The 23,751-nt window shown below is 33.4% G+C and overlaps 1 protein-coding gene across 2 annotated transcripts in view; it reads right to left on the reverse strand.

Annotated features, from left to right (window-relative positions):
• Nucleotides 1-1,263: 1,263 nt before the first annotated feature.
• The window catches only part of ARL13B (ADP ribosylation factor like GTPase 13B), an 81,608-nt gene continuing 59,120 nt past the window's right edge, over nt 1,264-23,751 (reverse strand). Inside the window, exons 5-10 of one of the 2 annotated variants that reach the window (XM_059921347.1) lie at nt 23,240-23,442; nt 19,926-20,040; nt 16,527-16,752; nt 14,031-14,147; nt 12,992-13,060; nt 1,264-3,386 (exon numbers count right to left, since the gene is read on the reverse strand). In XM_059921347.1, coding sequence (XP_059777330.1) covers nt 3,310-3,386; nt 12,992-13,060; nt 14,031-14,147; nt 16,527-16,752; nt 19,926-20,040; nt 23,240-23,442 — 807 coding nt within the window. In that variant the 3' untranslated portion in view covers nt 1,264-3,309. The remainder of the gene's footprint in view (nt 3,387-12,991; nt 13,061-14,030; nt 14,148-16,526; nt 16,753-19,925; nt 20,041-23,239; nt 23,443-23,751) is intronic. The other variant, XM_059921348.1, reaches the window with a different exon arrangement.

The following is a 23,751-nucleotide window of genomic DNA, read 5'->3' on the forward strand; positions in this document are numbered from 1 at the left end:
TTTGGATCCACTAGAATGTATTTCTTGATAAATTAGAAGGTCAGTATTAGCAGAATCTCAATTGCAAAGTATACTTCAGTTAGAGAAAAACTTAAATAGTAAAGCCAAGGATAACAAAATGTATAACCTACAACTTTATTTGTATAGGCAGTTTCACTTTTGATAAGTTTTGCCATCTGGAAGCATAGTATTTCTTTAGTGTGGAATGAGAGAAACTAACATAAAAAGTGTAGCATATAGAACCAAGTTTCAAATAAAATAAAATATTGTCATAGTAAAAGAACACTTAGTAAGAGATCAGCCTCAAATATAATGGCATATTCAATTGTTGAATGTCTCTCGACTATTCACAGAAAGTTTTACAAATTAGGTGAATTCTATTCCATCATTTGACACTTAAAAGAGCATTTCATTTTAAACTTGCAGAAAACATGGCACTTAATTTTTACAAAATTATGAATTTGCTTCCTCCATTATAAAAGTAGACAAATTACAAAAAACTAGTTTGAAAAATTGAGGAAAACACACGACCAATAACTAAAAAATTCACTATTAGCATTTTGCAACATTTCTTTCTAGTGTTGCTTCTAAAAATAGTTTTCTACTTAAATCAACTACATACAAAATTGTATATATGTTATATGTGCATTTTACACATAAAAGTATAGAGAATTATCTTTCAAAAAAGTGAAACTATCTTTTGGTTAGTAGCTTTACCTTAACAAGAGACAGACATCAAGTCATCTAGAAACATAAGGTGATATGATGTATGTTTAACTGCCTTTAAAATGACAATGTTCTTTCCCACATATATAAAAATGCATGCAGAGAAAAAAGTTTTTCATGTAAAGTAACAAAAAATTTATCATTTTAATCTATCGATTTAAAATGTCAACAATCATATTTTTTTAAATTCTTTATTTTGTTACCAAAAAGAAACCATTTAAGTTTCTCAAATGAAAAGCAAAACAGCATACTGATGAAATTATTTTTATTGTGTGAAAATGTCATAATTCATAATGATTAAGAATAAAAATGCAGCATATAACAAAATAGGCATTTACTTGTTCAAAGCCACCTGGATTTACAAAACTTTAAAAATATTTTTAGAATGCTTTAAGAATACAAATTAATTTTTGAGAGAGATATAAAACATTTATTCCATTTTATCATATATTTAACTTCAAAATCTTGAAAATGATTTTTATTTATTTTTATTAAATGGACTCAGTAATTATTGTACACTACAGTAATCACTGGTAGGAAACAAAAATTTTAAAGATTTATATCTATTCCCAAACTAGATGAATATTAAAAATGGCAAAAGTGTTAGTTTAGGTTTTAGAAAATGAATAAATGTAAATTTTACAAAAAGGAACCAAAAAAGATATACAAACAAGTTTTTTCTCTAAAATCCAATTCAAAATTTACATTCTGTCTTCTTGTGTTGCTTTTCCTTACACTTCGGTCACGTATCAAATTTAGGTTGTTATGAATTTTGTATCTGAAATAGAATGCTTTTTCTACTCAGTGTGCTAAGTAGTTCCCATGTACAAAACTCCAAAAAACTGCATATGATGTTGACTACAGTAGTAAGTGAGCTGATTAATAAACGCGTTCAATGAGTTAAAAAATGTGAATAAAATGTGATGCTCTAAAGGAACATTTTAAAAGTAAATAATCGTATTAAACTTAGACATACTTAATCATGTTATTGTCAGATACCAGTATAAGTCTGCTATCAGTACAAGTTGCCAAACTGACCAATTTTAACAAGGTTATTACTGTTTAGGGCAGGGGTCCCCAACCCCCGGGCTGCAGACCGGTACCAGTCCTTGGCCTGTTAGGAACTGGGCCACAGAGCAGGAGGTGAGGGGCAGGCGAGCAAGCGAAGCTCCATCTGCCGCTCCCCATCGCCCCCCATCACTCACATTACCTCCTGAACCAACCCCCCACCACTACCCGTGGAATAATTGTCTTCCACAGACGGTGTGTGGGGGGGATGGTCCCTGGTGCCAAAAAGGTTGGGGACTGCTGGGTTATTTTCACCTTGATGTAAATGGATACTTTTAATTAAACATTTGAATCTATTATTCAAAATATATACCTAAAAGTTTGTCTAACTGCCAGATGAGGAAACAATTCTATAGATGCCGTTCTTCAGTGCAAGAGAAGTACCATTATTTTAAATTAAGTAATTATTTTGGAATTATTTCTTTATAAATGTAATTTAAACCACCATTTCATTCTTATTTCTTTAGTACCCAAGTATTTCCCGGTTATAAAATAAAGTCTCTGGACTACAGTAGCTTTTCCGGTCTTTTTGCCTTTAATTTCAAGGGAAAAAAGAATTAGAATAACCTAAAAGAGTCACTGAAGCTTCTGATAGAACAAGGGAGTGAGAAGGAGCACCCTGATCTCTGAAAAATCTAGTCTTTGAATGAGGTGTTTATTGGGACTTTTAATAATATCTCAGAAAACATTTTTATTAATTTAAAAAGCATTTAAGTCAAAAGGTATTGCAAATGTCTCTCATTTATTGGGAACATCACCAAAGAAAACAAACAACAACAAAAATTCAATTAATTAATTAGTGTTTTCAAATAACATAATTTGGTAAAATAAAAATCTGAGAATCGATTTTAAAAAGATATCTTAAAATAAGGTAAAATTAGGATGTATATTTCAAGAACAGTACTATTATAAAACATACCTCAAACCATATAAATATATCCTGTTTGTGTAGCTCATGTCTGTCAAGTAAATCAACTCCATTTTCCAGACACAATTTAAACAAAGCATCTATAGAAAAGTGCACAGTCAATATCTTAGTAATTAAAATTCTTAAACCAAAGTTTTAGAAAAATATAAAAAGTTAAGAATTTAGGTTATAAATTCCTAAGAATTCCCTTTCCATGCACATATATCTTACAAATGTTTAAGATACAGAAATAAAGACTATTAAACAAATAGTAAAGAAAGTGTACAGAGTCCATTGGCTCTTTTTCTGAACAGCTTTTCCTTCAGGAATATGCCCATGAGTGGGGATGTATAAATCAGAGTCAACAGTAATTTTTGCTAACTTGGTCCAAATGCTTGTCCCATTTGCTGGTCATTTTGCTTCTTTTTTTTTCTTTGAACCATGAAGACCATGGGTAAGTAATTATCAAAACAGTCAGGTCTTTGGCTCACTGATACTGCTATGGTTGTCTTGTCCCAGTCATCGATGTTCAGGGTTTTTCTCCTGTGAGAAAGAAGGTCCTCCAGCTCATCTTGCCGACCTTAACAGAGCGCGTCCACATGAGCTGGTTATGATATGACGTCGTGAGAATCACTGTTAGGTCTCTGTCGCACAGCCAGGGGAGGCAGTGGCTTCCCGTAGAAGTCTGTGCAAAGAAGGGGTACCAAAAATATACAAGTGTTATGGTAAATCAAGATTTCTGACACAATTAATTAATTTCCCCCTTTAAAAGAGTAAGACACTCTGACTTTACAGGTGAAGCAATGGTTGGGGAGGACAGGGGAAAGAAAAGGCAGAATCCAAAAAAACTTGAATAAATTCAAAACACAACCACTAGGGTAAATTCATAACGCTAGGTTATAAATTATTCTCTACTTGATTTAATAAAAAGCTGCACCTAATGTATATATTATTATTGTTTCCAATTAAGTGTTCACATTAGAACAAAACAACAACAAACATCTAAAATTTATGGAAGCTATTGCCAAAGCCCTGATAAAATCAGTATTTGTACAATCCATGTCCTTCTCCAATGGCTATTACTTCTAGGAATTTGCAGAGAAAAATTCATTAATTATCTTAGTGTTCTGGTACATAGGAATCTTTTACAATGATGCTTCAATATAGTTCATTGATTTAGGGCATATTTGATACAGAAAGTCTTAATTTGTACTTCATAATAAGTTCCTAGCCCTTAATTATCATAAATTTAGGTTTATAAATTTAATAGCATATGGAAACCTTCAGTAAGTAAGTATTGTCTGGCCTATTACATTAAAATTATTCTAGAAGCACAGGTGTTCAAGATTACTTGAAATAAATATATTAAAAATATATTTAGGGGCCCATTTCCAGTTCTGCATGTGCTGGAGTTTAGCTAAGCTACTCCATGGTATTGCTACCTCAGCATCTATTTTGTCTGGCCAAGTGGCCTGTGGGGGCCTTAAATAGATACTAGCACCTCATGCAAGAACATGCTCTAGAAAACAGCCTGCAGAATCACAAGTAAATGCTAAGTTCCTGATATGACTTCCCCAATGGCCTTCGTGATCAACTGTCTCCCTCGCCTTCCCTTAGATAATACCCCAGAGGAACTTACCAAAACTCCGCTGTTTTGGTTTGAACTGACCAATCTGGCCTTAGCCTGGGAACCCCAAAGCACTCCACCCACAGGCCCTAATAAAGGCATGTTGCCCAGGTACTGCAGTTCTCTGCCTACACCTTGCCTTGACCTCCCACATCCCACTGTGGAACCCTTGAAGCATGTCATGTACTTCCTCCAGGACCTGTGAGTAATTTCTTTATTCCAATTTCTCTTCTGGTCTTTTTGAACTGAGGCCAGGGGCTCTACTTAACAAACATGAATTTAGCAAAGTCCTAACAGCATTTAAGAAGCTTGGAAGTCACTCCATACTAACGAGAAGTAAACAGCTGAAAGACTAAAAAATCACCAGTTCTTCTGGGATCCATAAGAGAGGAGGGAGGTCACAAAACAAACCACTGCCCTCAATATTGGAGAGACAGGCAAACACAGGAAGTCTCAGTTTACCAGGCCAGACATTCATGAATAGAAAGTGCTGAGGGAACCAGTGCCCAGGTAGGAAAACTTGAAATGTGATTGACAAAATGCTGGATGCTCAGTGTGGACAAGCCTGAGAGTTAAAAACTCCAGGGAAATTAAGTCATAAGGGGGACCCCCTCCGATATTGTGAGATTCAGCTCCAGGAGCCTGAACAAATTCCCACAGTAAATACTGGAGAAAAATCCCCTCCTGCTCACAGCAGAGCAGGGGAAAAGGAACCATTATGAAATACCTTGGAGTATTTTGTTCTTAACAAGGCCTGCACTGGAGGAAACTAGTTAACCAGAGCCTAACCCGCTGGGGTATTATCAGAACCTAACCCACCTGGGGAAGTGCAATAACCAATCCAGCTGGCCCTAGCCATTCTGTACCACTTAATGGGGGAGAAAAAAAATTTGAGAAACTCTTATGAAGTCAACAGTCCAGAGGCACAGGCTCACTAAAAGACTTGAGACCTAATCACAGGAATATAGAATGCTTCCCCTGCCACCACACAGCACCACGGCATTACTAAAGGCCTATTTACAGTAGTTCCTCTTACCAAGTACATCATGCTGGACTATCAAAAAAGAAGTCCAGAAGGCAAAAACACAATTTGAAGAGACAGAGCAAGCATCAAAACAAGATATGGCACTGATACTGGAATTATCAGGCCAGGTATTTAAAACAACTATGACTAATCAGCTAAGGGCTTTAATGGATGAAGTAGACAGCATGCAAGAACAGATGGGAAGTGTAAGCAGAGAGATGGAAGTCCTAAGAACCAAAAAGAAATGCTTTTGGAAAAAGAGAAAAGAACACTGTAACAGAAATGAAGAATGCATTTGATGGGTTTATTAGTAAACTGGACATGGCTGGGAAAAGAGATATATATCAATAGAATCCTTGAAAACTAAAAAGCAAAAAGAACTGAAAAGAAAAGAAAGAGAACATCTGAGAACTGTTCAAGCACCAAAGGTCTAACATACATGTAATGGGAATACCAGAAGGAGAAGAGAGAAAGGAGCAGAAGCAACATCTGAAGCAATAATGACTGAGAATTTCCTCAAATTAATGTCAAACACCAAACACCAGATTCAAGAAACTTAGAGAACACTGTGCAGGATAAATGCCCCCAAAACTACATCTAGGTGTATCATTTTCAAATTACAGAAAATCAAGGGAAAAAAAAATCCTGAAAGAAGCCAGCGGGGAGAAACCACTTTTCCAGTAGGTGGACAAAGGTAAGAATTACATCCAACTTCTCCCCAGAAACCATGCAAGCGAGAAGAAAGTAGAGTGAAATTTTTTAAGTATTTAGAGAAGAAAAACTGCCACCAACCTAGAATTCTATACCCTGCAAAATTATTCCTCAAAAGTAAAAGAGAAATAAAAACTTTCTCAGAAAAACAAAAAATGAAGGAATCTTCCCACTAGACCTGCCTTGCAAGAGATGTTAAAAGTTCTTCAGACAGAAGTAAAATAATAAACATCAGAAACTCAGATTTACATAAAGAAAGAAAAAGTATCAAAGACGAAATATGTAAAGGTAAAATGAAAACTTATTTTTCATATTCTTAATTGATCTAACAGATAACAGTTTGTTCAAAATACTAATAGCAACAATGTATTTGATTATATATACTTATATGCATATCTCATGTACATATGTGCTTATATATAAATGCTTATGTATGCTTATGTATACTTATATATATGCTTATGTATGCTTATATATAAATGAAATGGATGATAGCAATGAAACAAGGGACAGGAGGAAAGAATTAGGATTCTTTGGTTATTATAGGCATTCACACTACCCGTTAAGTTGTATAGTATTATTTGAAAGTGGACTTGGATTCGTTGTGAATGTATATTGCAAACTCTAGGGCTGCCACTAAAAAAAAGTCCATGACAAAGGAGGCAAGAATATACAATGGAGAAAAGACAGCCTCTTCAATATATGGTACTGGGAAAACTGGAGAGTTACATGCAAAATAATCAAACTGGATTACCTTCTCACACCGTATACAAAAATAAATTTTAAATGACTAAAGACTTAAATGTAAAATGTGAAACCATAAAATCCTAAAAGAAAACATAGGCAGTACGCTCTATGTCATCAGTCTTAACGATATTTTTTGGATATGTCTCCTCAGTCAAGGGAAACAAAAGCAAAAATAAACAAATGGGACTACATCAAACTAAAAAGCTTTTGTATAGCAAGGAAACTATGAACAAAACGAAAGCCTACTGAATGGGAGAAGATATTTGCAAGTGATATATCCAATAAGGGGTTAATATCCGAATATACAAAGAATTCATACAACTCAACATCAAAAAAACAAACAACCCAATTAAAAAATGGGCTAGAGGACCTAAATAGACATTATTCCAAAGAAAACAGACAGATGGCCAACAGACACGTGAATAGTTGCTCAACGTCACTATCATCAGGGAAATGCAAATCAAAACCACAATGAGATATCACCACACACTTGTCAGAATGGCTATCATCAAAAACAACACAAATAACAAATGTTGGTGAAGATGTGGAGAAAAGGGAACCCTCATGCACTGTTGGTGGGAATGTAAACAGCACAGCAGCCACTATGAAAAAAAGTATGGAAGTTCCTCAAAAAATTAAAAATAGAACTACCATACAATCCAGCAATTCCACTTCTGGGTATTTTTCCAAAAAAAACAAAAACACTAATTCAAAAAGACATGTGCACCCCCATATTCATTACAGCATTATTCACAATAGCCAAGATATGAAACAACCTTAAGTGCCCATCAATAGATGAATGGATAAAGAAGATGTGATACACAAACACAAACACACACACACACACACACACATACACACACACACACACACACACACTGGAATATCACTCAGCCAGAAAAAAAAAAAGGATACCTTACCATTCTGACAACATGGATAGACCTAGAGAGTATTATGCTAAATGAAACAAGTCAGACAAATACTGTATGATATCACTAGCATGTGGAATCTAAAAAAAAAAACCAAATGAACAAACATAAAACAGAAACAGTCATAGATACAGAGAACAAACAGATAGCTGCTGGACAGGGGAGGTGGGTAGCAAGGGCAGTAGGGTGGGGTGCGGGGGGATGAGTGAAATAGGTGAGGGAAATTAAGAGGTACAAATTTCCAGTTACAAAATAAGTGAGTCACAGGGATGAAATGTACAGAGTGGGGAATATAGTCAATAATAACTTAGTATCTTTGTATGATGATGAAGGTGGTCAAAAGGTACAAACTTCCAGTTATAAAATAAGTAAGTACTAGGAACGTAATGTAAAGCATGATTAATTAATTAACACTGCTGTGTGTTATATATGAAAGTTGTTAAGAGAATAAATCCTAACAGTTCTCCACACAAGGAAAGTTTCTTTTTCTTTTGTCTTTATCTGTATGAGATGGTGGATGTTCACTAAGTTTATTGTGATAATCATTTCATGATGTATGTAAGTCAAGTCATTATGCTGTATACTTTAAACTTATACAGTGCTTTAAATCAATTATATCTCAATAAAACTGGAAGGAAAAAATAAAAAATAAATAAAATAATGAATCTGAATAAATTTCAATGTAAGAATGAGAAACAGAAAATTACCATTAGGCAAATACCACAGTAATAATTATTGCAGACACAATCCAATGATGGAGGCCAAAACTAGTAGGCTAAAGTTTGTGGAGAACAGAATATTTGCATAATCTTAAAGAATCACTTCTAAAATATTTACTAATTACAAAGAGGGAAAACAGTAACATTTTACAATGTGGCAAATACCACCTTATCCAAATGATCAAGGTTAACACCACCAGTAATGAGACATACTAACATCATGTACCCCCTATTTCAAACATTTTGAACATCAGTTTGGTTAAACAGTCAGATTTGCTCTTGTGTCATCAGTCTGCAGCCTCTACCAGAGTGTACCATAGACAATACTTGATTTGCCACAGCTATATCATTACTTAACAAAAAAATTTTTAAAATAATAAACTGTATATTCTTGCCTCTTTAAAAAAAATTAGGAGAAAATGATTGTCCAAGCAACTAAATTTAAAGCAACTACTAAGCTGCAATGATGCTCTAACAAATCTTAATGTAATAGTATAATATAATGAATTCAAAGTATGGATTTCAAAGCTGGACAGACCTAAGTTCAAATCCTGATTTTGCCACTTATAGCTATGTGACCTTGGGGTATAGGTTCCTCACACAAAAAATTGCCCATCTTACAAGGCTATTAGAAGAATTAAAATGAGATAATGTACCTAAAGTACTTAGCAATATGCCAGTCACATAGTATATACAGTTATTACTATTGCTATAATTAAAATTATAAGAGACAATTATTTTGATAAATTTAAAGTATGCCTTTTCTAACTTCTTGATTTCAAAATTAATGAGAATTATAACACATAACAGAACTCAAGATTAAACCAGAATGAATACCGTTTCTATTATGTTTTACTTCTGGAATTTAAAAGTACCCTACTAAAAAGATAAATCACATACACATGGCAAGAAGTATCTTTTTCCCTCCCAAGAAATTATATTTTTTTTGCAGTTGATGCTGTATTATTTCATTGCCAGAATTAAATCATTCTACACAAAATAGGTTTCTTATTGCCTTAAATGTAGGGGATATAAGTTGATCATAGTGCCCAACTGATAGGACCAAATTAATTGATACCCATTTTTATAAAGGGCTTCAAACTTTTTAACATACAAAATTTAATCTTCATTCATGTTTTAAGATTTGAAAATATTCTTTAGTTTTGTACTTGGTATTTTTGGCTAACAGAATCTTGGATTTATTTCTCATAATGTGTAACACATAACATGTTGATGAAGTACAGATTGAGAGTATTTACAAAGTGAAGAATGCATCTGTCTTACCTGTTACACAGAGTGAGGTTTACAGAAAGTAAAAGAAATTAGAAAAGTAATAAAATTAAATTGCCATCAAGGTAAATGTCTCTAATCAAAGAACAAATAAGAATCTGCCTTAATTCCTAATTTGACTACAACAAATTGTTTTCATCTCAGTAAATTTTAAGTGCCAAACCCAAATGTAGTTAAATTTTAATTATTTACCCTTGTTTGTCATGTATCTGTTGTCTACTTGCCATCAACCACATTCAAATAAATGTGTACAAAGTTAGGGAAGAGAAGAGGATGAGATTATAAAACTGGCAACTATCAGCATCTCAGATGAAAATCTCATGATAAACACTAAAAACTAATTTAAGCTTTTTAATTAAAATTTTAAATTTATTATACCTACTTTCTTCTCCGTTAATGAAAGCAGAGTTGATTGTACATTTTTTTTTACCTAGATAAGGTATACTTTGCCTTAAAATTTATGAGAAAAAATAATAAAGATATTTTAAAACTTGTGAAGTTAGGTTGTCTAATTCTTTGCTCTGAGAAGTTAAATTTATTGATACATACTTAAAATTAACTGATATATTAGAACAATGGTGGTCTTAAACTTAACTAATTGATTATAATTCTTTCCCAGGAGTTCTAATTTAAAAATAAATACAGGAAAGCAAAGAAAAACAAAACAAAAACAAAAAACAACCTTCTTAGCCCATTTTCAACCTCTTTTTTACTTGCTTCTAACTATAATGTTCCCCCTAGATGCTACCATTAGTTCTTTTCTCCTTATTCTACATACTTTCCCTCAGAAACAGGAAACTATCATTCTTTCAACTGCATTCATTCAGTAAACAATTACAGAACACGTATTACAGAACAAAGCATTCCTATTGTGTGATGACAACAGAAAAAAAAAAAAAAACTACCTACATACCCTCCCACCCACCTGTGTCCCTTTTCTCCAGAGCTCCAGAATCTTATTTGTACTGGCTTATAAACATTTCCAAATAGATAAGCCTACAGACACCTCCAGAGCAGGTTTCCTTCCTCCTCATGTATTTTCAGTCTTAGAAATAGCACCAACCTTCTAGCACCCTGAGCCAAATAATTTCCTGTTCCTCTCTCCTTTTAGCCCATACATCCATTCATCATATAGTACTTATAACTGTTCAAATATTCCTTGCATACATTTTTATTCTCCATTCCAATTCCTATTCCTCACTTCTCACTCTGACTACTGCAACAGCTTCTAACTGGGATCCTTACCTCAGGTGTGACCACAATCTAGTCTATACTTTACATTGTGACAAAAATTATTATCCTAAACAATAAATCTTGTAATACTATTTCTCTGCTAAAAATATATAGTGTCTCCTGTAAAATTATAGCATGTCCAGACATCTTACCATACATGTGAGGCCCTAAACAATCTGGCTATAAGCCATAATTCGAGGATCAGCACTCTCTGTAACTTTAAATTTCCTCTTTCTTACCCATTCTACCCACATGAACCTAAGCTCTAGTCACAAGTAACTTCATACTGTTTTCCAAATAAGCAATGTCTTTTCCCACCTCTCCACCTCTGAATAGTCTGTTTCTTCTACTTACTGACTCTTCTCATTCTTCAAAGACCCAGTTCTAATACCACTTTCACTGTCTAGGCGGTTTGTGCACAGTACTCCAATTGTACACCATAGAACCTTTCACCATACATTGTGAATTGTCACATATACTATAGTAAGCTGGAGTGTTATCTTTTATGTTAGACTAGGACCCCCAGAAAAGTAGAATTTACGTCTTATTCATCTTGGCATCACCAATGTTTTAGGTGGTGTCAGATACAAAACAGTTGTTTGTTGGACGCCTAATTCAGTAAGAAAAAATAGTACCTGTTATATGAGAAATTAGTATTTTTCTCTATATACATGTATTTATATATATTCACTGTGTTGTTAGAAACAATTAGGTAATGCTAATATATCTGTGTATAAATACATGCACACATGTATATGTATTTATACACACATATATTAGCATTATCTAATTGTTTCTAACAACACAGTGAATATTTAAACTGATAATGTAGTCTAGCATACACAATTTCAGAGTGTAATAAAACAGGAATTAACCTATTATAGTCAATAAAAACATCATGATGTAAAGTCAGCAACCAAAAAGACGTGATTTCACTGTAATTTTGATATAGTCTAAGGACAAACTTTCTGTCTTTAGAATTGAAAAAAATCTTTTAATTTTCACTAATGATTATGAAGAAATATTTCATCATTGACACAGTATTCAGAAAAAGAAAGCAACCAGCACATTTAAATTTATGTACTTTTTGAATAAAATATTTTATACAGTTCAATATAATTTCAAATTATATATAATGCTTTTCTAAAGATTAAAGTTCTGAATTTTTTTTTCCCTAGTAAATGGGTCTTCTTAGGAAACCAAGTTCTAGATTAGGTAAACAGAGCTATCAGAAAGGAGAAGAAATGTTCTTGATAAAGAAGTTTATTGAGTTACTATATACATATAAAATTATCCTTCTGCATTTTAGAAATATTTTATTAAAAGAATCTGGGCTGATGGTCTGAAATCAGAACTTCTGCCTGTTGTATAAGGCAGTTCTCTACTCCCAACTGTCCTTTCTCTAGTTTTCCAGGTGAAGTTCTTATGCCCTATACTAGCTGTACCAAACCTTGTATTAATTTCATCCAAAAAAAAGTGTTTTCTTTAGTCAATGAAGCCTTTAGTAACTTTCTATTTAGCTGAACTTTATTTGGCTTACTGATTTGGTCTCTGATCTTACAAACTGTGTTACTCTTTACTTCACTGTAATATACAGCAGCTGAGTATCATTAGAAGCAGAGAAAGAACAATTATGCGGCATTATCATTGAGTATATTGAGCATATATAGGACAATGAAGTTTTAACACTATAATTGTACTGTCTCATATTTAATTTAAGTTATTTAAAAATCTTTCCCTTTTACAACTATTTACATTAATATATAATGGATAAACACAAGCTCTGACGGTCTTTACCTCTGTATTCTAAGGTCAAGGTCAAATCAAATTATATAGAGGCAAAGGGCACTTAGGAATAAAAAAATAAATAAATGACAAAAAGTGAAGTATAATGAAAAAGGATGGTTGTGGATTTGAAAGGCTTCCAAAAGTAAAAGTTTGTTGAAGTAATGAGGTAAAGAAAAGTGAATGTGGTACGTAGAGCTTTGAAAACTGATCCTTTTGCATTACCATTATGACGTGTTTCACCAAGAGGCTCAAGTTTTGGAAGTCTAGTGACTTTGGGGGTTCCCCAGCCAACTAAAGAAAAAGAAAAACATTTAAAAACACTGTTAAACAATATCTCTTTAGGTCTGTTGAGAGGATCCCTTTCTTGACAGGAATGTATATAACTTCAATATCAATTCATATATACTGAATGATGCAGTACTGAATAACCATAAACCCATTTTAAATGGCTTCTATTTAAAAATGTAATTATAGGTTGGTAATATTTGCTTAAAGTTTTTATTTACCTTTCGTTAAAAATATAAGCATCCTCACTACCATCATAAATAACCTTAGGCTACTATTCTAACCCCCAACAGAGACTAAAAGAAATGTACACTTATTAAATGGAATACTAGAAATGAGTCTTAAAATAATTCTCAAAGGAAAATGTTACCATCTAAAGCCTTCTAGCAGGGCTAAAAGGAAACTATAAACATATACGTTTGATATTTATTGAGTATGTGAGGTACTATGCCCAGTGCTAAAAAATTACAATTATTGTGCAGTTAGTATGTCCCAGTGCTTTATATGCAGTATTCCACTTAATCCTCATAACAGCTTAGAAGGTCGGGATGAATGTTGGAAATATAATGGAAACACTCACACATCTTGGTTTCAAATGTTAACTTTCAGGATGAAAGATCCAATTTTTTAAAAGCTCATGTTAGCCGTCCATTCCTTAAACTTAAATTCCTTTTAGCAATCTGGGTACTGATATTTCAAATAGGACTTGAATCCATTATAAGAAGTGCTTAGGTAAAGTTTTCTTATTAATTTTTACTTATTTTTTTACTTTCATAAAACATTTTTTCTGAGTAAAAAAAAGCAATAGATATTTATGTTGATAAATTCTGAACAAAGTAGATGGAGCAAAGAATTCTACCTTTTTCACAATTCACAAGATGATAAATATACTGAATAAAAACTGCATAATTTCTTTCTTTTTCTTCAATGTTTAAAGCAGTATTTCTAAATTCAGTATCAACATCAGTTTACTCACCAGGAGGAGGAGGTGGGGGTGGTGTTGGACTCTTAGGAGCAGAGTCATCTGTATTAACAGGTTCTACACGGTGGCTCCTTTTCATTCTTAGTTTCTTAGTTTTCTTTTTACTGTTATCTGTAAGAATATAAACATGAAACTTTATGCCTCTGTGAAGAAGTTACTGCTATAATAAAAACTAATGAACAGAATTAGAATATTGATATTATTATTACCATAGGAATATATCTTCAATTCAACTTAAAAATTGTTACCAATAATGAACTGTGAACTTGCCTTCACTAAGAATAAATTTTTAAGTGATGGTTTATTGGATGAATGATTGATGAATATGACACAAATGGCAAAAAGCCATATTTTAAGTTCTATGAGAGGTGATTTGGAATACAAAAAAAGTCCATATTTCCAAAAGTAACATTTTTTTCCCCAAATATCATACTAAGTAAATGGAATTATCCAACTGCAGGGATTTCCATGAAACTCAGAATGACCTGGGGAAAAAGGAGAGGTATTGGTTTGTCTCAGCAGGATACACAGAATGATTCTAGGTATAAGTCCAAAAATAATCCTTTGAGATGTGAAAAAACACCCCAATCAAATCTAAACACATTATCCATGAAAATAACCCCCAAATAAGGTATGCCCAATATAAATATATGTAACCAAAACTCACATTATTAGACCTTACAGAATTGAATTTGTAATCTTTCTAAAAATAACTATTTACAGATTCTCACTTAAGCACATATGAACATTTTAAGTGCATCTGTGTTGTTAACATGTAAACTTTAACAACGTGAACCAGGATGGCATAGTAGTTAAATAACCAAACGTCAAAGTCACTGAAATATTTTCACTGACAATCCCAAATTGCTAAATTTATATATATAATACATTTTCTAAAATGGAAATTATCTTTTATACAACAAGCAGCCAACATCTATGAAACCTATAAAGCAATGAGAAATACAAATATATTTAGAAACATTATTTTTCTAAATAAATTAGTTATCACTTGAAACATTTTACTCTAGATAGAAACAGAGACATCTTTTTACAATTAAAGCTGTAAGCTTTACAGCTGGGAGAAAGGAAAGAGAGCCTCCAGAACCATATGGTACTTTAGGATGGGCAGTAGAGCAGGGTCATGGACAAGCATAGGATACGAAGCAGAGGACCTGAAGTTGAGGGAAGCGTGTCTCAGTACAGCCACAGATGAGACGTATGATCTTAAATTACTCAGCCTCTCCAAGGCCCTGGTTTCCTATTCTGTATAATGAGAATAATGTACCCGAGGATTGCTATGGTAAATAACATAGTGCTGTGTTAAATAATATTTTCAAATCATCTACCAAATCATTTTGTTCTTTAACAACATATTAGTGTTTGAAAGAGTTCTTCCAATATATTGAGAGGCCACTTTAAGTCTACTTTTTGTTTTACCCTATTGATAGAGCGATATGGGTACAAATGTGGCTACCCTAACTTCCCAAATTACAAAACTATAACTTTCAAATCTAATTATTTCTATATAGCAAAATATCCATGTTAGCTAATCTGCAGCTCAGGGACTGAGATCTTATTTTCATAAACTCTTTGATACTGTACAAAAATTCTTATATACCATGGAACCATATTGCTAACTAGGAATGGCAAGGAAGCAATGATTATTGAGTATTTCCGATGTGTCAGGCCCTGTGCTAGGAACACTATAGGGTTACTTTTATTATAAGTAAACCTAAAAGCCTGGTGAAAAAAAAGATGACAACCCCATTTTAGAGAGGAAACGAGGACTGAAGAACACTATATAACGTAACATATATCTAGTAGATGAGAAATTCTGGATGCTACCCTAGGTTGTCTTGAGTCCAAAGGCAGAGGCTCTCTCTATGATACCAAAAGATGTGAACTTCCTGTTAAATTACATAACCACTTAGAAAAAGTAAAGTAATTATGAATTGCAGATGTTGTATAATATTAAAATAAGAGTAATATGGCTATTTGATAAAGCTTTCAAAATGTTCAACTGATTATGTCTGCATCCTATAGAAATAACAAGTAAATAAAGGAAATGATGCTGATCATAACATTATGAGGATTAAGAAAAACGAAATAAACCTCCAAAAGCTTTAAAGGTTTTAAATACATTCCAAGGATTCCTGGGGCTATGCAATATTCCAAATTTTTGAAAATGAATTTTCAGCTGAAATTCTTTTAAGTTACAAAGGACTAGATTTTAAGGCATCATGAATAAAAACATAAATTAGCAAACTGACTAATGATTACCTAAAATTCAAGAGAAAACCATGATAAATAACGCATTTGGAGATGAAAAATCTTGCGATACATTTTTTATGAAAATAATCATGACAAATGAAAGAGATATTTTTAAGTTTTATATATATTATTTATGTTATATGTAATATATAAAACTTAAAAATAAAATAAATATAAAAATAAATAAGTATATATATTTTTAATAACTAGATTTATCACCTGATTCTGATGACTGCTGGTCTGTCTCATCTTCATTTTCCAACTGCTGTGTTAATGCCTCCTTATAATTTTCTACTATTCCGAACTCATTGTTTTTTTGGCTACTGTCACTGATCTGGCTCTGTGTCTCTATTTGCTCATGCTCCATTTTATGTTTCAGGGGACAGCCATCACTGTCTTCCTCCACATTTTGCCTCTTTTTCTCTCTTTCAAGTTTTTTTTCATTCTGACAAAAATGAAATATATCATTTTTAATATAATGGTCATATCTAAGGTAGTTTTAAGGGAGAAATCAAATAATCCAAGAGCATTCTGTAACTTCCAGGCAATGTGATATTTCTATTAAAAAATTATTTGTTGAATATATCATTAAAGCACGCTAATTGTCAAACATTCAGAAAACAGAGATAGTATAAAGAAAGAAGACAAATATTACCAGTAATTCCACAATCTAGAGATGACCACTGGTTGATATATAGTCACTAAGAGGTGCTTCTCTTTGCCTACCCCACACACGTACAGACATACACCATCCACAAACATACATAAATGTGATTGATTGTCTATATATACATATTTATGTATATTTTTAAACAAAAAAGAATTGAAATTTTAATTTAAAAATATACATTTCTTTCTTTGTCAATGAACCTATGAAGTGCTTAGACTACTGCATGACACGTACATAGTAAAGTGTTAGCTATGAAAATATTATATAATGATATATGTGTAAGCCATTACTACTTTCATCAATTATACAATCGTTTTGAATGGTTCTATCATCTTATTTTACCAATACCCAATCAATGGACAAAGAAGTGATTTTCAACCTTTCACTATTATAAGAAATATAATTATTGAATTACTCCTTTAGAATAAATTCCTAACAGTCAAGCTGTTGGATCAATGAGTAAGCACATTTTAAAATGTGCCATACTACAAACTTTCCTTCAGAAGAACTAAAGTAAAATTACACCACAGGCAAAGGGTTGAGAGAGTATATTTTCCCATATCTTTTTTTTTTTTTTTGGCCTCTCCACTCGGCACGTGGGATTTTAATCCCCCAACCAGGGATCGAACCCACACCCCATACAGTGGAAGCACAGAGTTTTAACCACTGGACTGCCAGGGAAGTCCTCCCCGTGACATCTTTTTTAATGCTTTTTAAATCATTATCAATCTTTTATATCTCTGACAAACTAATAAATATTTTTTACCTCAGTGTTGATTTGATTTATCATTGAATATTTTTATTATCAATACAACTGAAGATAAGTTATTAAATATGCTTATTGCCATTTTAATTTTTCTTTAAGGAACTACCCATGATAACCCAATGCCTGTTTTTCTACTAGAGTCTCATTATTTACACAGTAATTTTTTAAGGGTTCTTTTTTTGTTGTTCCCTGGGTCTCAAATATTTTTCATTAGGATTAGCTTGGGTTTTTTTTCTGTCTTTAACTTTGTATAACATCTCTTTAAATACTGAATATAATACGATCTACCTATTTTTCACTTTATGATTTGTGGCCTCATTGTCCTGCTTTGAAAGTTTCAACGTCCTCCAAGTATATACAAATGTCTAACTGTATTATGTGAGTATTTTTAAGGCTTCTTTTTTTATACATTTAAGTCTTTTGAAATTTAATTTGGTATACAGTGTTCAATAATTTTACTTTTCTCCAAATGACTGTTCAGTTGTCCCAATATCCTTTTCTCCCAGATTTGAAATGCCACATTTATCTTACACTAAATGCTTATATATAATTTGGTTTGTTACTATTGTTTCATTGATCTGTTTGTCTATTCTGGAACCAATACCTCACCATTTTTATTGTCTGTGATAAAATCAAAGGAATGAATGTAAGGTAATGTTTTAAAGGAGGAATTTTATGGGGAAGAAAAGAAAATTTGCCTGGTAAAAAAGAGAGACTATGGATAATTTATTTCCATTTATTTCATTCCTTTACTGATGATCTTCTTAAAATTACTGTATTTTAAAAGCATAATAATTGTACTTTCCCCATGCCACTAATTAATTCAGGGACTTCAATATAAGATATTTTGTGCTGTATACCAGTATTGTTCTTATCTTTATATTGTGAAAAATACAACGTTGGTAGAAGTGCTAAGGCCTTCTAAGTAATTTACAACCATGGTACTATAAAATAATTGGTCATTATTTATAAGGTGAGCTTTATTACACATATAGAGTAAATCAATGTTTCAAAGTGAAAAACCAAACTTGATTTTCTTTTCCTCTACCAATATTTTTAAAAGAATATAAAACTTGACAAACACAATATTTAATACTATGGACACAAAACAGTAGCTCAAGTTATTAAGACTGCTTTACTATACTTAGAAAAGCACACGCTTAAGGTAAATGCAATGGGGTTAATAAAAAGATTAAATACAGCTGACCTTCTAGTATTTAACTAACTTCAGACCAAATATCTCATATTACCAATTATTTTGCAAACACAAAGCAACACCAAAAACTCTACACTCATCTTCTTACCTGTGGAGCTGCCTCCCTCCTCAGCAGCAGCCCCAAGGAAGAAATAATCATCCACCTTTCCGGATGAGTACCTGTGTGGAAGGAGGCAGTGACAGGGAAGAGGAATAGAGAACATACAGGCGGGTCCAGCAAGCCACCTGCCACATTAAGCTCTGAGGGAACGGAGAGGAGATTTAGGAAGCTCTGCCACTGAGGAGGCATAGCTGCTGAAGATGATTAAAGCAGGGCCAATGCAAACTCCGAACACCAGTAGAAAATGAAAACAAAGACACAGATACACAGAGAGACAGACACAGACACACACACACACACACACACACACACACATATAAAACCCTGTAACTTCTTCATGATTAAAATCTACACATTAATTTTGGTAAAACTTCTGATATTTAAAATTAAAATAAATAATATTCAGATATAAGAAAATTTATTATAGTTTCAAACATTAAGTATCCTAGGAAAATAACTAGAAAATCATTTATGTACTATAATGCACCATAAGCATTTAAATATTACTGTAAAGGGATAGTAATAGCAATACAGGGATAAAGATAATGTAAATAAGAGTAAACATACTATTATCACATGAAATAAGTGACAAAAAAAATTTATCAGAACAGTAACTGTGATAGTTGCTACATTCAATCTTTATTTTCATTCTCAGTTAATTCTGAAGTCATCTTCCCTTTTTATACTAGATCAGAAGGTAAATTTGAAGAGGAAGAAAAAGCAGCAAACCTTTAACCCATCTCCCCCATTTAATTTCTTTTACAAATAATCAATCTCTGGTGAAATACTTCTATCTCCCTGCCTCCTTTCTGAACTTCCAACTTTATAACTTAAGACATAAAAATTACATTTGCCACCATCCATACCTCAATGATTACAGATGCTATTGGCTGGAAAGGATTAACAATAATTGGTTCTGGGTCCAACTCAGCCAGACCACTGGTTCCATTGAGTTCAGCCTGCTCTCGCTCTCTTTGTTCTCTATTGTTTGAGGGAAAAAAAATCGGAATTCCTTATGAGAAAATGCTGAACCATGTTTAAGAACATTTCCAATACGTTTAAGGCTATTGAGTTCAGTAATTTAAACATCTGGACATGGCTTTGAATTACTGAGAGATTTTCAGATATCTTTATGCAGGTAACAGGCCACTATCCCCATGTTAAGATTAATCATTTGAATTTTAAAAGAAAGAAATGCTGACAGGACTTCCCTGGTGGCACTGTGGTTAATAATCTGCCTGCCAAGGCAGGGGACATGGGTTTGATCCCTGGCCCGGGAAGATCCCACATGCCGCGGAGCGACTAAGCCCGTGCGCCACAACTACTGAGACTGCGCTCTAGAGCCCGCGAGCCACAACTACTGAGCCCGTGTGCCACAACTACTGAAGCCTGCATGCCTAGAGCCTGTGCTCCACAACAAAGAGAAGCCATTGCAATGAGAAGCCCGCGCACCACAACGAAGAGTAGACCCCACTGGCTGCAACTAGAGAAAGCCCACGCACAAGAATGAAGACCCAATGCAGCCAAAAAGAAAGAGAGAGAGAGAGAGAGAGAGAGAGAGAAAGAGAGAAAGAAATTAAAAAAAGAAAGAAATGCTGACAAAAATGACATTCCCTATGACTGAGTTCTTAATGTCAGTGATGCATATTAATTATTTTTCTATGTAACAAGGGTTTATATTTATCAATTTATTAATAACCCTCCCAAACAAATGCTGTCCTCTTCACTGATGTTAACCAGATAAATAAGTCCTGTTGTTAACCTTCGTCTTAAGAGCTGTGTCTAGTTATATATCATAAATGAACTAGATAACAACTGTTGCTTTGCATAAGTAGAAGAGGCTATAGAAATAATTGCCCTATATCACTTAGATTAAATAAGTATTTCTATATTAGTTACTACTGAGACTTTTATTACTCTGTGATTTAAAGTTAATGTTGCCCCATAGATGAAGGTAATAAGTTACTAAAAGAAGCAGCTGAAGATAGAAACATAACTATTGTAGATCTGCAACTAGACTGTATAACAATAGTATATAGTACAACAATGTCAATGTTCATTACTACGGCACTTATTAATTAAGTTCTATGATGGAAAGATATATCCTTTCATTCTGAACCTAGGAAGCCAAAATTTAGAGATCTGCAATTTACTACTTCTATGACCTTGGATATCTATCTGGATACCTGAGCCTCTGCCTTCCCATAAATGTGGATAAAATACATACTTCATAGGGTTATTTCAGGTAAAGAAATATATGTGAAAGCACTCTGTATATAAACATACTTACAGGACAGTCATTATTTTTTTTTAATTTTTTTTTTTTTAATTTTTGGCCGCATTGGGTCTTTGTTGCTGTGTGCGGGCTTTCTCTGGTTGCGGAGAGCGGGGGCTACTCTTCATTGCAGTGTGCGGGCTTCTCATCGCAGTGGCCTCTCTTTTTGCCGAGCACGTGCTCTAGGTGTGCAGGCTTCAGTGGTTGTGGCACACGGGCTCAGCAGTTGTGGCTCGCGGGATCTAGAGCGCAGGCTCAGTAGTTGTGGTGCATGGGCTTAGTTGCTCTGCGGCATGTGGGATCTTCCCGGGCCAGGGCTCGAACCCGTGTCCCCTGCATTGGCAGGTGGACTCTCAATCACTGCGCCACCAGGGAAGTCCCAACAGTCATTAATGTTACTCATTTATTAGTAAGCAATTTCAGGTATCTGGTATTAATATACTATTTTCAGATACCAATAATAGCTTGTTTTACTGTTTTTTCAGAAATATCCAAACCAACAAAAAAATCCAAACCTATTAGATTGTATTTAACAATAAAAAGTTTTTTTTTTAATTACTCCTGTCTAAATTTAATTATGCAGTCTCTGTTCAACAGAAGAGGACTCAGACCACAAGTGGCATGGCTAGGAGAAAGGAGGAAAGGGGAATGGGGTACCAGAAAAGCCTGCCATAACATGACCTGGAATATCTTTATGGAAAAAGTAAAAACTTGAAAAAAAATACTAATTAGATTTCTTTTACCCAACTCAATTTTTTTGTTCTTTTTGTTTTTCTAAGTAGAGGAAAAGCAAAGAAGCCTTTAGAAAAGTATGGCCATATATTTTATTTTTATAAATACACGGAAGGTATATTTGTATGCATGACTGGTTGTACTGAGCTTTATATCATGAAAATATACACTAGAATAGAAAATAAAATTCTCATAGAAAAAAAAAAAAAGATTCTCATAGGAACTAAAACCTCATATTGTTATCAAGAGAGACCGAGATGACTGACCTGCTCATGTTACTGAGCCCTTGAGGACAGAAGAGTTATCTCTCCAAATATTTTCCTTTAAGTCCTATCTCTGAATTAAATGAAAGATACCAGTAATCAGAGGATTTCCCTGACAGCATAAAGGAGCACCTCACCAAGGGCAGTTAGTGGGTTCTTGCCTACCAGGCTGCAACTGTTAAAGCAAATGGAAGGCCAATATTACTTAGGTAGATGGAAGACCACTTCAGATCTCACAGGAGCTCACTTAGAAATCTTTTTGTTTCTTCCCTCCCCTGCCATGTAAGTGGAGAAAGAAAGAGAAATCTTGGGATTAAGAACTAAATTCAACTTCTAATCAAATCTGAGTACTTTCTTCCAGCATTAACATTATTATAACTGATTCTGTGGTAGAATTTACATAAACATTTTTTTTAACTTAGAGTTTGCTAAACTTATTTTAAAAATTTCCCTTTAGGCAATATATTTTTAAAATAATTTTAAACACATGTTTTAAAACCTGAGATAGTGCAATTTAGTCCACTTTCAGACAAAACTAGTGTTGAAGATCAGATTTTGCTTCAGCTGGCTGATCCACTAACTGCTTACCTTCTATCTTTGCTGAGACTAATGAAGGATTTCTCAGTCTACTGACATATTCTTTGCTATGGGAAACTGCCCTGTGCATCACAGAATGTTTAGCAGCATCCCTGGCTTCTTCCCACTAGATGCCAATTGTGCTATCAACCAAACTTAGAACCCTATCAACCAAACTTGTGCAGGTCTACAGAAATAAAAAATTTACCTAGTATCTTCCTTCATACAAAAAAGAGGAACTTAAACAGACAAAACCAATAAAAATTATTAATAAAAGTGTGGTGTTTTTGAGTTTTCATATGCATGCACTGTGCTACAAAATTAATCTACCTACCTTTCTTCTCGCAATTTTCGTACTCTTTCAGCCCGCTCTCGGTTCTCTTGTTCCTCAAGAGCACGTTGTTCTGTTGTGTCTTTTTGGATGCGCTCATTTAAGGCATCAAAGTCTCTTGCAATGATATGTAGCAGCCAATAAAGGCCTTTTTTAATGGACTTGTCAATTTTCTTTCCATATCCCAAGACTGCTGAACAAGGTTCCTTAAAAACAGCAATTTATTTGACTTAAAGATTAAAACTAAAAGATCTCTACAAAAATTTATTCATAAACCATGAAGATATAATTACTGGCTAATCAAAATTAATTAACCCATTAAATTAATGATATGAAGCACCTGCTTCTTTAACTTACAAAACACACCTTTGCAGTGATCACTACATTAGTATGTACGTAGGAGTGGAAATATTTTATGGATTATATCTGTAAGCTTTGAGAGCGATTATGACACAAGAAGTTGACAGTTAAATTTTAAACAAACTCACTGACAGACAAAATTAAACTTACAGAAG

This window comes from Balaenoptera ricei, chromosome 4, assembly GCF_028023285.1.
Source record: "Balaenoptera ricei isolate mBalRic1 chromosome 4, mBalRic1.hap2, whole genome shotgun sequence".
NCBI classification, from domain to species: Eukaryota; Metazoa; Chordata; class Mammalia; order Artiodactyla; family Balaenopteridae; genus Balaenoptera; species Balaenoptera ricei.